We start from the raw sequence: 14,742 nt of genomic DNA on the forward strand, positions 1-14,742 counted from the left end.
TAAAATTAAAACCTGCTCAGCTTATAATGTGTAGGTAACAAAATCTAGGATACTCAGCTGTCAAAATTTTTTTCACATGCCATAAACTAGAAAATCCTAGAAAAACCCTGTCGATCAAAAAGAAATACGTATAAGCGTGCCTCTATTCTATTCTTACATGCTGTGACATAGCCATCAAGTACAGGAAGTGTGCCAGTTTTCCAATTGCTTTTTGTGTGTCCCATGTGTTTAAGTTGCTTTTTTTTCTTTTTTCTTTATTTTTGAGAGAGGGAAAGAGAGACAGAGCACGAGTGGGGGAGGGACAGAGACAGAGAAACACAGGATCTGAAGCAGGCTTCAGGCTCCGAGCTGTTAACACAGAGCCCAATGTAGGGCTCGAACTCACAGACCATGAGATCACGACCTGAGACGAAGTCTGATATTTTACCGACTGAGTCACCCAGGCACCCCTGTGTGTCCCATATGTTTAAAAGAACAAAAAGATAACCAACTACTCCTTACTAATGCTTAGTGCTTACCACCAAAAAATTTCCTATTTTAGTGCATAGTCACAATATGTTACACCAAAGATGATTTAGAAAGATAAACCTATTCTAACTTTTTATATATATGACCTAAGCTCCAGGAGCTCTCCCAGTTCTGACTAAATGCCACCAAAAGCTGACCTGTCTGCTACTCCCTCAAAGCTGAGGCATGAATACATCCAGGCATCAAATCATCTTTTCACATCTGGACTGGACTCCTACCTTCCTGGGAGGGTTCCGCAATATTATTAGTTTTAAAGTTATCTCTGGTCTGGCATTAATTTCTGACAGGTGCAGTGTTAATGTCCACATAACTGGAGGGGCTGACTTCCTGGGAGAAGAAACCTTTGCACAAAATCTGTCATTCTCAGACAATATGACACTGTGAGTCATTGGAAGTATCTCATCAGCAGCTGCCTGAGCCCCAAGTCAATCATCCCTGGGAACTATTCTCAGGCCTGCAACATACAAGTACTTAGCATTCAGGCTGGACGCCATCTCTCTGCCTCCTAATTATTTACAGAGAAATCACCACCTAGTAAAGAGACCCATATGTGCTTCAGGGAGCTAGTCCTAGTAGGAAAGTAAATACCGTCTCCCAAGACTTTATGACTGATGAAAGGGAGCCAGGGGACAGCAAGTTCAACAGCTAATAAAGGTTTTTCCTTGGAAGAACTGACAGTCAACCTTCACAGGTCATATCATGTCCACAGTGCCAACTGGTGCCACAAACACAGGAAGTTCTAAAATCACCCAAATCGGTAGTACCCTGTACTGGAAATAAAGCAAGCAGATATAACCAAAGCAGGAATTCTACCCATATGCAAGTATTAGTTTGTGTTTCACATTACTTCAACAAATTAGAAAATCACTTTTCAGGTTTTTATCTTGGAGTACATTTAAATATTTATTTAGCTCATTATTTATTCATTTGAATTGTCTCCAATTATTACAGCAGGTGCCTGGTAGTCCTCCTCACTACTCTCTACTGCTAAAGGGATTGGTCACATTTCCCATTACCAATTCCTATCTAAGAGGATTTATGGCTGCTGTAAATAGCTGCTCTGGGCTGAGACTTGGCACAATGTTCTAACCCCAAAGCACATTTGTGTTTCTGGTTTTAAGCTCTAAGGAGTATGCTACATTACACACACACACACACACACACACACACACACACACACACACAGTTCAAGAGTTTATTGGCTAACTTTAGACAGCTTTTTTTTAATTTCTATATTTGATTATTCAGAATAAGCCAACTTTTATTTTAGAGTTCACAGTATTTCTCAAGGCCCTCCAAGTGGAGACCCTCTTAAGTGGCATCAAGTCTCAATTACTCAGACTTTGTGATTAGAAAACACACACATACACATTTTCAGAGTACATAATACTGTACAAGTATTGTCCCACTGCATTACCTCATTCAATCCTCATTCATCTTATCCCATCAAGATTGTTTATGCCTTTTCACAGTGATAATACTGCCAAGATCTCACCGTGAGATTATGCTTTCAAGTTTACATGGATGAACGTAGCCACTGTGGAAAACTGTACGAAGGTTCCTCAAAAAGTTAAAAATAGAAATACACTAGAATCCAACAATGGCACTACTGGATATTTACCCAAAGAATACAAAAACATTAATCCAAAGGGATACATCTACCCCCATGTTTACAGCAGTATTTACAATAGCCAAATTATAGAAGCAGCCCAAGTGTCCATAGACTGATGAATAAAGATGTGGTATACATACAGTGGAATATTATTCAGCCATAAAAAAGAATGAAATCTTAGGCAATGACATGGTTAGAGCTAGAGAGTATAATGCTAGGCAAAATAAGTCAGTCAGAGAAAGACAAGTACCATATGATTTCACTCACATGGAATTTACGGAACAAAAGAGCTAAGAGGAAAAAAAGAAAAATCAAGAAAACAGACTCTTTAAAAAAATTTTTTTTAATGTTTATTTTTGAGAGAGAGCAAGTGAGCGAGCACAAGCAGGGGAGGGGCAGAGAGGGAGACACAGAATCCAAAGCAGGCTCCAGACACAGAATCCAAAGCAGGGCTCGAACTCATGGACCATGAAATCATGATCTGAGCTGAAGTTGAATGCTCAACCGACTGAGCCACCCAGGGGCCCCAAGAAAGAGACTTTTAAATATAGAGAACTGATGGTTACCAGAGGGGAGGTGGGGGGACGGGTTAAATAGGTGAAGGGGATTAAGGAGTGCACTTGTCTTGAGCACTGAGTGATGTATGAATTGTTGAATCACTATATTGTGCACCTGAAACTAATAAAACACGGTATGTTAAAAAAAAAAAAAGTTAATATTCCATTACATCCTTACAAAAACCATGGTGAGGTAGGCATCTATTGATGAAAAAACAATTCTCAAAAAAGTTGACATGTCAAAGGACACATGGTGAAGCTGTGGCAAATTCAAAACCAGAACAGCTCTTCTGACTTCAAACCTATCTTTCATTCCCTATTTCCAGTTTCTTCACCAGAAAACTATACTTAAGAAAGTATACTACCTTACTATACCACATTCTGTTATAAGAGGAAAGGCCCATGGGATTCTAATCTTGGCTAAAGCTCAGAGGACTCAGCTGATGGCCAGAATCACTTGCTCCATACTTGCCAATATTTCTTTATCACCTACCATATACTAATAGTGAATCATACTTAATGTCATACACTAAAAATGGTTACAATGGCAAATTCTGTTATGTATATACATTTTTTTCTTGGAGAAGAAGTAATTTATTGTATTTGTTTTAATCGTAATTGACAAAACACTGTATGTTAACTACACTGGAATTACAAATTTTTAAGTTGTAGTTGATATACAACATTACATTAGTTTCAGGTGTACAACGTATGTATCTTTCTCACAAAAAAAAGAGAGCATACTGATTTTTACTAATTCCACTTCTCTCCGAACAAAAATCTCTCATTTCTCAATAATACCTAAAAACTACATATTATAGGGGCACCTGGGTGGCTCACTTGGTTAAGGAGCCGACTCTTGGTTTTGGCTCAGGTCATGATCTCATGATTTGTGAGATCAAGCCCCATGTCTGGCTCTGCACTGACAGGACAGAGCCTGCTTGGAATTCTTTCATCCTCTCTCTCTCTGCCTCTTCCCCCACTCAGGCACGATCTCTCTCAAAATAAATTAAAAAAAAAAAAAACATAGGGGTGCCTTGTGTGGCGCAGCCAGTTAAGCATCCGACTTCGGCTCAGGTCATGATCTCCCGGTCTGTGAGTTTGAGCCCCGCATCGGGTTCTGTGCTGCCAGCTCAGACCCTGGAACCTGTTTGGATTCTGGGGCTCCCTCTCTCTCTGTCCCTCACCTGCTCGTGCTCTCAAAAATAAATAAAACATTTGGGGCGCCTGGGTGGCACAATCGGTTAAGCGTCCGACTTCAGCCAGGTCACGATTTTGTGGTCCGTGAGTTCGAGCCCCGCATCAGGCTCTGGGCTGATGGCTCAGAGCCTGGAGCCTGTTTCAGATTCTGTGTCTCCCTCTCTCTCTGCCCCTCCCCCATTCATGCTCTGTCTCTCTCTGTCCCAAAAATAAATAAACGTTGAAAAAAAAAAATTAAATTAATTAAATAAATAAATAAATAAAACATTAAAAAAATAAAACAAAAACTTTAAAAATAAATAAATAAAAACAACACAAAAACAAAAACAAAACTCACTTCATATTATAGAAATGGTCTGCAGGGGACCCTGGGTGGCTCAGTCAGTTAAGTGTCCGACTTCGGCTCAGGTCACGATCTCATGGTTCATGAGTTTAAGCCCCGCATCAGGCTCTGTGCTGACAGCTCAGAGCCTGGAGCCTGTTTCAGATGCTGTATCTCCCTCTCTGTGTCCCTCTGTCCTTCCCTGGCTTATACTCTCTTGCTCTCAAAAATAAATAAACATTAAAAAAAAAATTAAAAAGAAATGGTCTCCAATCTCCAGATTATCATGTGTGGTATCCATAAAGCTATACTACATGCCCTGATGATCAGAAGAGAAAGATATGACCTCAGTACCAAAACAAAAACCAAACAATAAGCAAAGAACAAAAAACCCTGAGTCATGTAAGTAAAACCTAAGGGCATTAATCTGCAGTAAGCATCTCAGTATGATTACTTGAGCACTTCTAAAAATAAGCAACTTACTACATCTTTTTTTTTTTAAGTTTATTTATTTTGAGAAAGAGAGAGGGATAAGGAAAGAGAGCGCACACAAATAGGGGAGGGGCAGAGAAAGAGAGGGACAGAGGATCTGAAGTGGCCTCTGTACTGATAGCAGAGAACCTGACACAGGGCTCCGGCTCACAAACTGCAAGATCATGACCTGAGAGGAAGTCAGATGCTTAATCAACCGAGCCCTCCAGGTACCCTGTAACTTACTACATCTTAAAACAGGACTCCAACATCTTGCCCTCCCTTGCTTATGACAGAATACAACAACCAGTCATAGCAGCTTTCCCTCTGACCTCAAAAGTCAGTCCAGAGTTCCCAACATTCTTCTCCAGGTGGCCAGACACTGCTAAAAAATGCAGTTGCATTGAACAACAAACTTACTTGCTACCCTTGTCATTTCACTTTGCATAAACATAAACTTTAGAAAGAAATCTCTAAAATCAAGGCCCATGGGAGTCTAATCTTGGCTAAGGCTACAAGGTTGATTCCATTAAGCTCAACTGAGGGCTTCCTGTGGTTTCTAACTCTTGGGAGAACCCTCTTTTATATAGCCTTCTCTAAGTGTGACATTCCCCACATCCCCTGCCCTCCACTAACTTTTTTTTGGAGCTTAGGAAGTAGTGTGATGTATTTGAAAAAAGTGAAATGGGAGTTAGAAGACATGAACTAAAGTCATCATGCTATGAGGATATAAAGTTGGAAATAATCAATGACTTATTTTCTTGTCTGTAAAATTAGGGGATTCAATATTGTTTGTTTTTTTTGTGTTACCTATAGAACTGTCCAATTTAACAAAATCTCTCAAGAAAGTCTTGTCAAAGCAGTAGTGCTGTAGAATTACTCTAAATGAAGACAGGCCGGGGAGCCTGAGTGAGCCCACTGAGGCTGCCATGTTGTGTGAGCAAATCCCAAGGAGACCATATAAATACCACTCAGTAATACATAAGCCTGAAGTCATCCAGCTAGCTTAATTCTTATTAGAAATAACCAATAAAACTTGCAAATGAATGGGACCATATACTGCAAACAAGGTGTAGGGATTCAAATCTTTAAAAAAAATTTGCTAAAACAAAGAAATTATGCTATAAAACTAAAACAGACCATTAGCCTTTTTTCTCAATGACTTAAATAAGCACTCAAAACAATATCTCAGGACTTCCAAATGACAGGGAAAATGAACTGTCATTACACAGGCTGTTTTTTCTTTGCCTTCATTTTATTTCATTTTTTTTTTCCAGTTTTATTGAGATATAATTGACACATAACACTGTGTGAGTTGAAAGCGTACAATGTGATGATTTCACATACACCTATATTGCAAATTGATTACCACAATAAAGTTAGTTAACTTATCCATCACCTCACATAGTTACCATTTTGTGTATGTGTGGGGAGAACATGAAGATCTACTCTTATAGTGATTTTTCAAGTATACAACATAGTATTGTTAACAATAGTCCCCAAGTATTTTTCAACCTAAGTAGCTCACATTACATTGGAAGTAATGTAAACTCAGTGAATTTCTGGTAAAAATACATCTTCCTACAACTTAGAAATTCCTGTCCTGTCTTTTATCTCTCAGAAATTTTACCTCAAGAAGCTCATCCTCTGGCTGCAGAAGTTTCAGTGTATCAACAGGACCACCTGGAACAATTGAAGATATATAGTGGTGCCCATCAAAGGAATCCACTTCCATGCCAAGTCTCAGAGTGTGAATGGGCAGCAACTGTAGCAAAACACAAGCAGTAACATCAAACATGACAAGGGCATATCCAACTGTTAATCCCTCTGTCAAGTGTTATTTTGGCATGAAAGCCCCACCTCTTAAATCAGATCACGAAGATCCCAGTAGAGGACAATAATGGGAAAACTAATCACCAATAACATATGCAACATTTGTTTGCTTGTTCTTATTCTTTTCCTTTCAGATTCCCTAGAAATGGAGAGACAAAGTCCTGCCTTCAATTCGAAGCAACAGGCATTCCAAACCTGCTATAGTTTCCAGTATATATTCAGTGTTTCACATTTCTGCAGGGCTTCCCATCTCCCAGAACATTCTAGTTCCTCTTTATTACCTAATTTCCACTCACACTTCCAGTGTAAGTGTCACTTCTAGGAAGCTCTTCCTAATATCAAAGTTAATGTGCCTCTGTGTGGGGTCTAAGACCACCTTGTACACATCTCTCTCACAGCTCACAACCTATGCTGTTTATAATTTCTATTTTCTTGATTGCTCCCCCCTGGTTAAGTGCAAAGTCTGTATGTTCTCTCTATAACCTCAGGCCCTACAATAGTACCGGGTACTAAACATGGGCTCATGTGTTTTTGAATTAATCTGTGAAAAATGGCACTTCACTCAAGAACTCCTTTTCCACAAACAAAAGCAAAAAAATAAAAGAAAAAAAAAAAAGAACTTCTTTCCCATTTCACCAACTTAAGTGAGAACAAGTTCCAGTTAGGGAAGAGTAGTTATGTAATAAGGAAGGTAATCATTATTCCATCCTAGGATTGATGCAGTTGGCTTAAAAGAATTCATATGGGCTCAGATGAGTCAAAGGTTAAGAAATTCTAGCCAATGTCTAAGTAAAGAGATGACACTCAGTGTTGTTGGCTGTAAAGGTCAAAAAGGCACTAACAAATCCACTCCCTTGACTTTCAAAGATGGAGCTAATGATTTCTCATTGCGGCTACAAACTCAAATGTGGTTACATGGTACTAATTATGGTTTATATTTCTTATATCAATAGTCTAATTCTCTAAAAGTACCAGCCCACCTCTATCTGTACATTTAAGGAGAAAACCCTACAGAATGTGGCAATGCATCCATAACATGGCTCCTTCCTTCATATATCCTATTCTCTGTAATCCCTGATCTCTGAGTTTGTCACCTCCCTGTAGACATCTGCTCTGAGTCCCCAGAGATCTACAGGCCTTTCTTCAGACACCATCTGGGGCTCATTTCCTTCCCACCATATACACACAGACAAATGTGAACTGGCAAACAGTGTTAAGGACTAAGACCTCAAGGACTTAAAACAGGCAAGAGGGACTTCCGGCCCTGGGCTAATTTTCTGAAAGTTAAGTGCTCTTGACCACAAAGCACTTCAGGATCTACCACCATCTCTGGCATGAAGATGTTCCAGCACTCTTTTTGGGAAGTAATTCCTGTGATAAGTGAGAAGCAACATCAAAATAGAAGTACTTTCTCAGGGTCAATAAATTTTTACTTGTAATATTTAAAAAAAAAAAAAAAGATGTTCCAGCACTTTAAATGAAGGGTTAACATTGTTTTTACTCTTGTTCCCATTCTGTGACTTATTTCTCACTGCTGCCACCTCATCCTCCTGTCTAGTCATTGCACCAAGTCATGCACATCCTTGAAGAAGGAAGGAGACATAGTTTCCTTATTATTAGTGTATGTGTGTGTACGCATGTGTGGGTTTTTCAGCGTTTTTTTTTTAATTTTCAGTAGTAAAAAGTTAATAAAAACTCTCGAATCTGTCTGTAGTAAGAAACCGCCAATCATCTCCCTTTGCTTATAAGGCAAACACTAGCGCAGAGAGTGGTCAGCGGATCCACCCACAGGTGGTCTCTACGATGCGAAGATTACTTGTAAGAACAGACTGTTCAATTTTCAGGAATTTTGTAAGCTAGCTATTGAAAATTCTATACAACTACAATTAAATAATATTAAAGACAAATGCAATAAGTATTCAAAATCCATCACTTCCTGATTATTTTTACCACACTTTACCTCCTTTAAGGGACTTCTGTTATACATGTACAGTGGAAATACTCTCTGTCTAAAAACTTAGAACAGAGGAACATAAGGGAAGAGAAGCAAAAATAATATAAAAACAGGAAGGGGGACAAAACATAAGAGACTCTTAAATACAGAGAATAAACTGAGGGTTGCTGGAGGGGTTGTGGGTGGGGGGATGGATTAAATAGGCAAGAGGCATTAAGGAAGTCACTTGTGGGATAGCACTGGGTGTTATATGTAGGGGGTGAATCACTGGATTCTACTCCGGAAATCATTATTGCACTACATGCTAACTAACTTGGATGTAAATTAAAAAATAAGTTAAAAAAAAACTTAGAAAATCCTGAAGGAGTGAGCAACTGAAAGAGACAGATGAAATGGTGGATATGTTGAGCTGCAAAATAAAGCTGGGTGAGGTAAACAGTCCTGTTCCCACAGAGAAATTGGAAACACTGAAGTGCTATTGTGAATTGTTTCGGAGCTCAGCAGTCCATGATGTCATTTTGGTAGCTTGAAATCTGCCATGGTGGGATTATTAACACCACGGATACTGGTAAATGCTACAAATTTGGGCTGGTTTTTGATTTTTGTTTTGAGAGCTAGACATTTACCAGCATACCACAATCTACAATCTAGTCTGGACATCATATCCAGCATATATTTATAGGATGTAAACTATGTACAAGGATTTGAGTTATGAGTTGGAATCATTAGGTGAATGAAAGAAACAGTCTTGACCTCCGCCCCCGGCACTAATATCCATCATGAAACACAATAAACAAGATGGCAAGCAGATACAAACAAAAAAACAATTCACCAACAAAAAAATGAAAAGCAAATAATTGCTAATTGTGATAAGTGCCATGAAGGAGCTAATCAGAGTCAAGACACCACACACAACTGGTGGAGGTCAGTTTGGAAAGTTGCTCGGGGTAGGTTTCAAAGTCAGGGACATTTGCGGTAAAAATTGAAGAGTAAGAATGCGCCTGCCCTACAAAAAGCCTGCCAGGGGACTGCTTGTAGAAGGTCAATGAAGAAGATAATTGCTAAATTTTTACTCAAGCAACTGATGGTGATAGCAATTTCTGCACAGAAATGCCCCAAAGACTTTACTGTACACACAGATCAGTTACTTACATAACAATATGTGCCCATAAAAAATAAAAGGGTTAAGGAAGAAACTGATCCAATCTCCTCATCCTGCCCCCTTACTAATCCTGATCTATTCACATGGCTGACCCCACTCCCCAAATCCACGAAACAGTTCAAGTCAGGAACAGACTGGAGCATAGAGGAACAACAGAGGGTTGCCCATGGAATCCCTCACCTTCCAGATACAGGGCTGTGCCCTTCTAGGCTATTCTCCCAGATGTCTATAAACAGTACATGCTCCCTAGAAACTTAAACCATTAGAAAACACACATGCTCCATCTTCAATCACGCTGAACAAATAAACCAGAAACGATGTTTATGAAATCTGTCAATCTAAAAGAGGCCTACCTAATATTAGTTCTGAATCTAAATCTGAGTACAGCTGGGTTTTTGAGACTTCCTGTTACATTGCTGCAGGCTTCTCTGCGGGAGCAGGACTGTTTAATTACCTGTCCCAGCTGCATTTAGCAACTAAACAAATCAACCGTTTCATCTGTCTCTTTCAGTTGTCCACCCCTTTGGTATTCTGAGTTCTTAGAGAGCAGAAAGTGCGAAAATGACAGAAGTGGGTGCAACAGACAGATGATTGATGCCTTCACGCACATCACATGTTATGCTTTATTGATGCTTATTCAATGCGCTTTGCGAGGGGGGGGTCCTATTTAAATTGACAAAGTTAATGAGCAGCGGGATTTTCATGATCCTGATATGACAAGTAAAGGATACAAAGAAATATATCCAAGGAAAAGTATGACCATTGTGTGATTTACTGTCAGTGCTAGGATGATGAAAATCAAATGAGACCAAGCAAGCTAGAGCCCTTCAACCTGTGAGTGGAGAGACCTGTCACGAAGCAAACCATAGGTTATTCACTTGTTAAAAGCTCTACTTTTAGGACCCGAAAATAAGACATCAGAATGCTCAAGTGGGAATATAAATGATGTTGCTTCAAGGGAAAAAACCCTTCTGGAGAGGAATAGATATGTCAGTAGGATGGGGGAGGATGCTTCCCAAAAAGCTGAACTCAAAATAGAACAGGACAGAAAGAACCCCAGGATTGGTCCTTGTCTGTCTGTCTGTCTGTCTGTCTGTCTGCCTCTCTCTCTCTCTCTCTCTCTCTCTCACACACACACACACACACACACACACACACACACACACACACACACACACACTCTAAAGATGTTAAATGCCATTTATGTTCAAAAGTTAGAGGGAGGGGCACCTGGGTGGCTCAGTTGGTTAAGTATCAACTCTAAAGTAGTTAAGCATGGCTCAGGCCATGATCTCAAGGTTCATTGGTATGAGCCCTGCTTGGGGCCCTGCACTGACAGCACTGAGCCTGCTTGGGATTCTCTGTCTCCTCTCTCTGTGCCTCCCAAGCTTGTGCTCTCTCTCAAAAATAAATAAATAAACTAAAAAAAACAAAACTAAACAAAAAAACTTTAAAGATTAAAAAAATAAAAGGGAAACAATTACTGAATTTACCATAAATAAAAACAAACCAAGAATGAAGCTGCAACTTTTCAACTAACAGTGGAACACAGCATTAAAGTTTCTCACCCATCTAAAATTTTAATTCTAAATATTCAAAAAATATACACTATATACTCTTTTGTACAGAAATGCAGTGAAGGTTCTTTTCAGGTCACCTAACACCAAACTCAAGAATCAATTAGCACTTATTGTTTTAAATATCATTGATGTTACCTGCCTAGCTCACATGGTAGTTGAGCTTTTGACACCTGATTTAACACTTTGCACTTGGGGTGCCTGGGTGGCTCAGTCGGTTGAGCGTCCGACTTCAGCTCAGGTCACGATCTCACGGTCCGTGAGTTTGAGCCCCGCATCAGGCTCTGGGCTGATGGCTCAGAGCCTGGAGCCTGCTTCCGATTCTGTGTCTCCCTCTCTCTCTGACCCTCCCCCGTTCATGCTCTGTCTCTGTCTCAAAAATAAATAAATGTTAAAAAAAAAAAAAACACTTTGCACTTATGACTCTTGTTCTACCTTTGTTGTTGGTATTTCCTCTACCTGGAATCTCCAGTTATTTCTCCACATCCATTCTTCAGAATATACTCAAACGCCATCCTCCCAATAAACCTCCTTTACCTATATTGAGAAAGTACCGTCCCCTTCCTTGAACGAATGAAAAGACTTTTTAGCAATACCCGCACAGTAATTCTCAGTGGAGGAAAGGAAGGGATCACAATTTCCTTTAAGGGCCTCACCACAAATGACAAAATTAGAATACTCGTCACGAGGAAAAAAAAGGACATGTGTCTTTTGAAAAAGCTCCTGTTTCTGATAGGCCACTACCCTAGCAGAGGACCACAGTTACTATAGCACTGGATTCTGTGCCGTATGCTCTCCACTCAAAAAAGAGACCAGCGAGGTATAAAATCACACACTTGAGAACCTGACACAGTAGTTGTGTCTGCAGAGGAGAAGAAGGGGACTGGGATGGGAGAGAAGCTTACTTTTGCAGTATATACTTATGTAACTTTTTAACTTTTGGTCTTTTTTTTTTTTAATGTTTTATTTGTCTTTGAGAGAAAGAGAGAGAGACAGAGAGAGAGAGAGACAGAGAATCTGTAGTAGGCTGGACGCTGACAGCAACAAGCCTGATGCAGGGCTCAAACTCACCACCCATGAGATCATGACCTGAGCTGAAGTTGGACGCTCGATCCACTGAGCCACCCAGGCGCCCTTTAATTTTAGGTCATATCCATATATTATTTATTCAAAAGAAAAAAAATAGCACAGGTGTAGAAGCCACGTAACCCTTGATTTGTTACCTAACTTTGCCACTTACTAGCTGCATGTGATCTTGGACAAGTCACTCTACTTGCCTGACACTCAGTTTCCACATATTAAAATTGGAAAGAAGAAAACGCTTGCTGACCAATAGGGTGTCTGTGAGAAATAAAGGAGAAAAAATACTTTTTTCAAATGTTTATTATTAGAAAGAGAAAGAGAGAGTGCATGGGATAGGAGTAGAGAGAGGGGGAGAGAGAATCTCAAGCAGGCTCCATGCTGTCAGCACAGAGCCCAACACAGGGCTCAATCTCATGAACCATGAGATCATGACTTGAGCGGAAATAAAGAGTGGGATGCTTCACCGACTGAGTCACCCAGGTGCCCCAGGAGAAAACGTGTTTAAAGCAAAGAAACTGAGAGCCCCTGGGTGGCTAGGTCAATTGAGCATCTGACTCTTCATTTCGGCTCAGGTTATGATCCAAGGGTCATGAGATTGAGCCTTGCACTGGGGCTCCATGTTGAGCATGAAGCCTGCTTGAGATTCTCTCTCTCTCCCTCTGCCCCTCCCCCTGCTCACCCACATACACTATCTCAAAAAAATGAAAATTAAGAAATTAAAAAATTAAATAAATAATAAAGCAAAGAACTGATCCTGGTAATCAAGTGTTAATACCCACTGCAACTCCCGGAGTGGGGGTGGGTGGGGGAGTGGTACATCCCACTGCCTTAAAAATTAGATTTGCTTACATAGAGTGAGGGGGAAACTCGTGTTTTAATGTCCTTTGGTTCAGAGAATATAATTCAGGACGGAAATAAAGTGAAATCTGCCAGCCTGTCTTGTCAAAACCAGACAACAGGACCTGTTATGTTTGTTTCCCACACCAGGGATATTACTAATGCTCACTCCAAATTACAACTGATGGCCAGCGGAAAGGTCACCAGCATGAGCTAAATGCTTCTCCCTCACAGTGCTGTGATCATCTTAATAGTAAACAGTTGCCAAGAAAGCCATCCCTAAAAGTACAGTCTCCCCAGATGCGGGAAAACCGTTCTCATGTCATGATTAACGGCTTCCTAGAAGCAGTGCAGCTAATGCTCAAGCCAGTGTAAATTGCTTTCACCTCCCTCTTTCCCCACAACTCCATCCACCTCATAAGAAAAGCTTATCTGTTACACTGGCCAGGAAGTAATTCGTGAAGATGCTTCCAGAATCGTCATCCCTTCAAGAGTGGTGGCAATGGAGAAGCAAACTGGAGTGACCACTGAAGACAGCCAGACCCTTAGGAACACCAGCCATGTCCATGAAACATGGATTCCCTAAATAGAAACCTGAGGAGATGGAAGAAAAACCTACAGCCTTGACCGCAGATCTCCACATTGAACCACTTAATCTTTCCACTGGTGTTACCTGGCACCACAACTGAAGCCCAGGTTTAGCACCATGGATCTAGAAGCCCTGTAGCACCTGGTCTCATCCTCATTTAACATTCTAGTCTTCAGGGCGCCTGGGTGGCTCATTCGGTTGAGTGTCTGACTTTGGCTCAGGTCATGAGCTCATGGTTCATGGGTTCGAGCCCCACATCGGGCTTGGTACTGACAGCACGGAGCCCACTTGGGATTGTCTGTCCCTCTCTCACGTAAATAAACATTAAGATAAAAAAAATTTTTTTTTAAATTCTAATCTTCACTCAGTTTGACCCTAACAACTTCCATTCTCCCACAAGCTGGCCCTATCCTCCCAAAGGACTTTTACACCTGCCAGTCACCAGGTTCCCAGCCCCACATGCCCTTATCCTTCAGGCCTGGGCTCAGAAAGGCTTTCTCTGGCTTTCTCTCCAAAATTCTCCCTCCTCCCCAGCTGTGAGGTCACCATTCTGTTTACTCCTTTGCATCACTATTTACAATCTACAACTATTTGATCAAGCTACCTTTCACTTGTTTGTTATCATGCCCTTACCCAAAGCCAGAGTCTAAGCTCTATGAGAGCAAAAGCCTTTTCCATTTTGTTTTTTTTCCCATTTTTCCATTTTGCTACCATTGGCAGCAGTGTCCAGCACGGAGTAGGAACTCAGCAAATATTTCAGAGATGAATGAAGGTGCTCTAAGCACCTGCTATCTAGCTGCGTAATTTGAGGTGGGACACTGCACCTACGCAAACTCCAGTGTCCTCCTCTGTGACGCACCACTAGGATAGTCTCCTTACATATTGCAGGGGGAAACAAGACACTGAGCCAACAACTAAACTCCTAATTACAAGAGGATTTTTTTTTTAATTTTTTTTTAACATTTATTTATTTTTGAGACAGAGAGAGACAGAGCATGAACGGGGGAGGGTCAGAGA

General features: G+C 40.5%; 1 protein-coding gene across 2 annotated transcripts in view; it reads right to left on the minus strand.

Annotated features, from left to right (window-relative positions):
- Window positions 1-14,742, minus strand: part of PATJ (PATJ crumbs cell polarity complex component) — a 367,631-nt gene that overhangs the window by 290,452 nt on the left and 62,437 nt on the right. For both annotated transcript variants that reach the window (XM_047870413.1, XM_047870411.1), the window contains exon 15: window positions 6,321-6,455. In XM_047870413.1, coding sequence (XP_047726369.1) covers window positions 6,321-6,455 — 135 coding nt within the window. The remainder of the gene's footprint in view (window positions 1-6,320; window positions 6,456-14,742) is intronic.

Source organism: Prionailurus viverrinus, chromosome C1 (assembly GCF_022837055.1).
Source record: "Prionailurus viverrinus isolate Anna chromosome C1, UM_Priviv_1.0, whole genome shotgun sequence".
Lineage (NCBI taxonomy): Eukaryota > Metazoa > Chordata > Mammalia > Carnivora > Felidae > Prionailurus > Prionailurus viverrinus.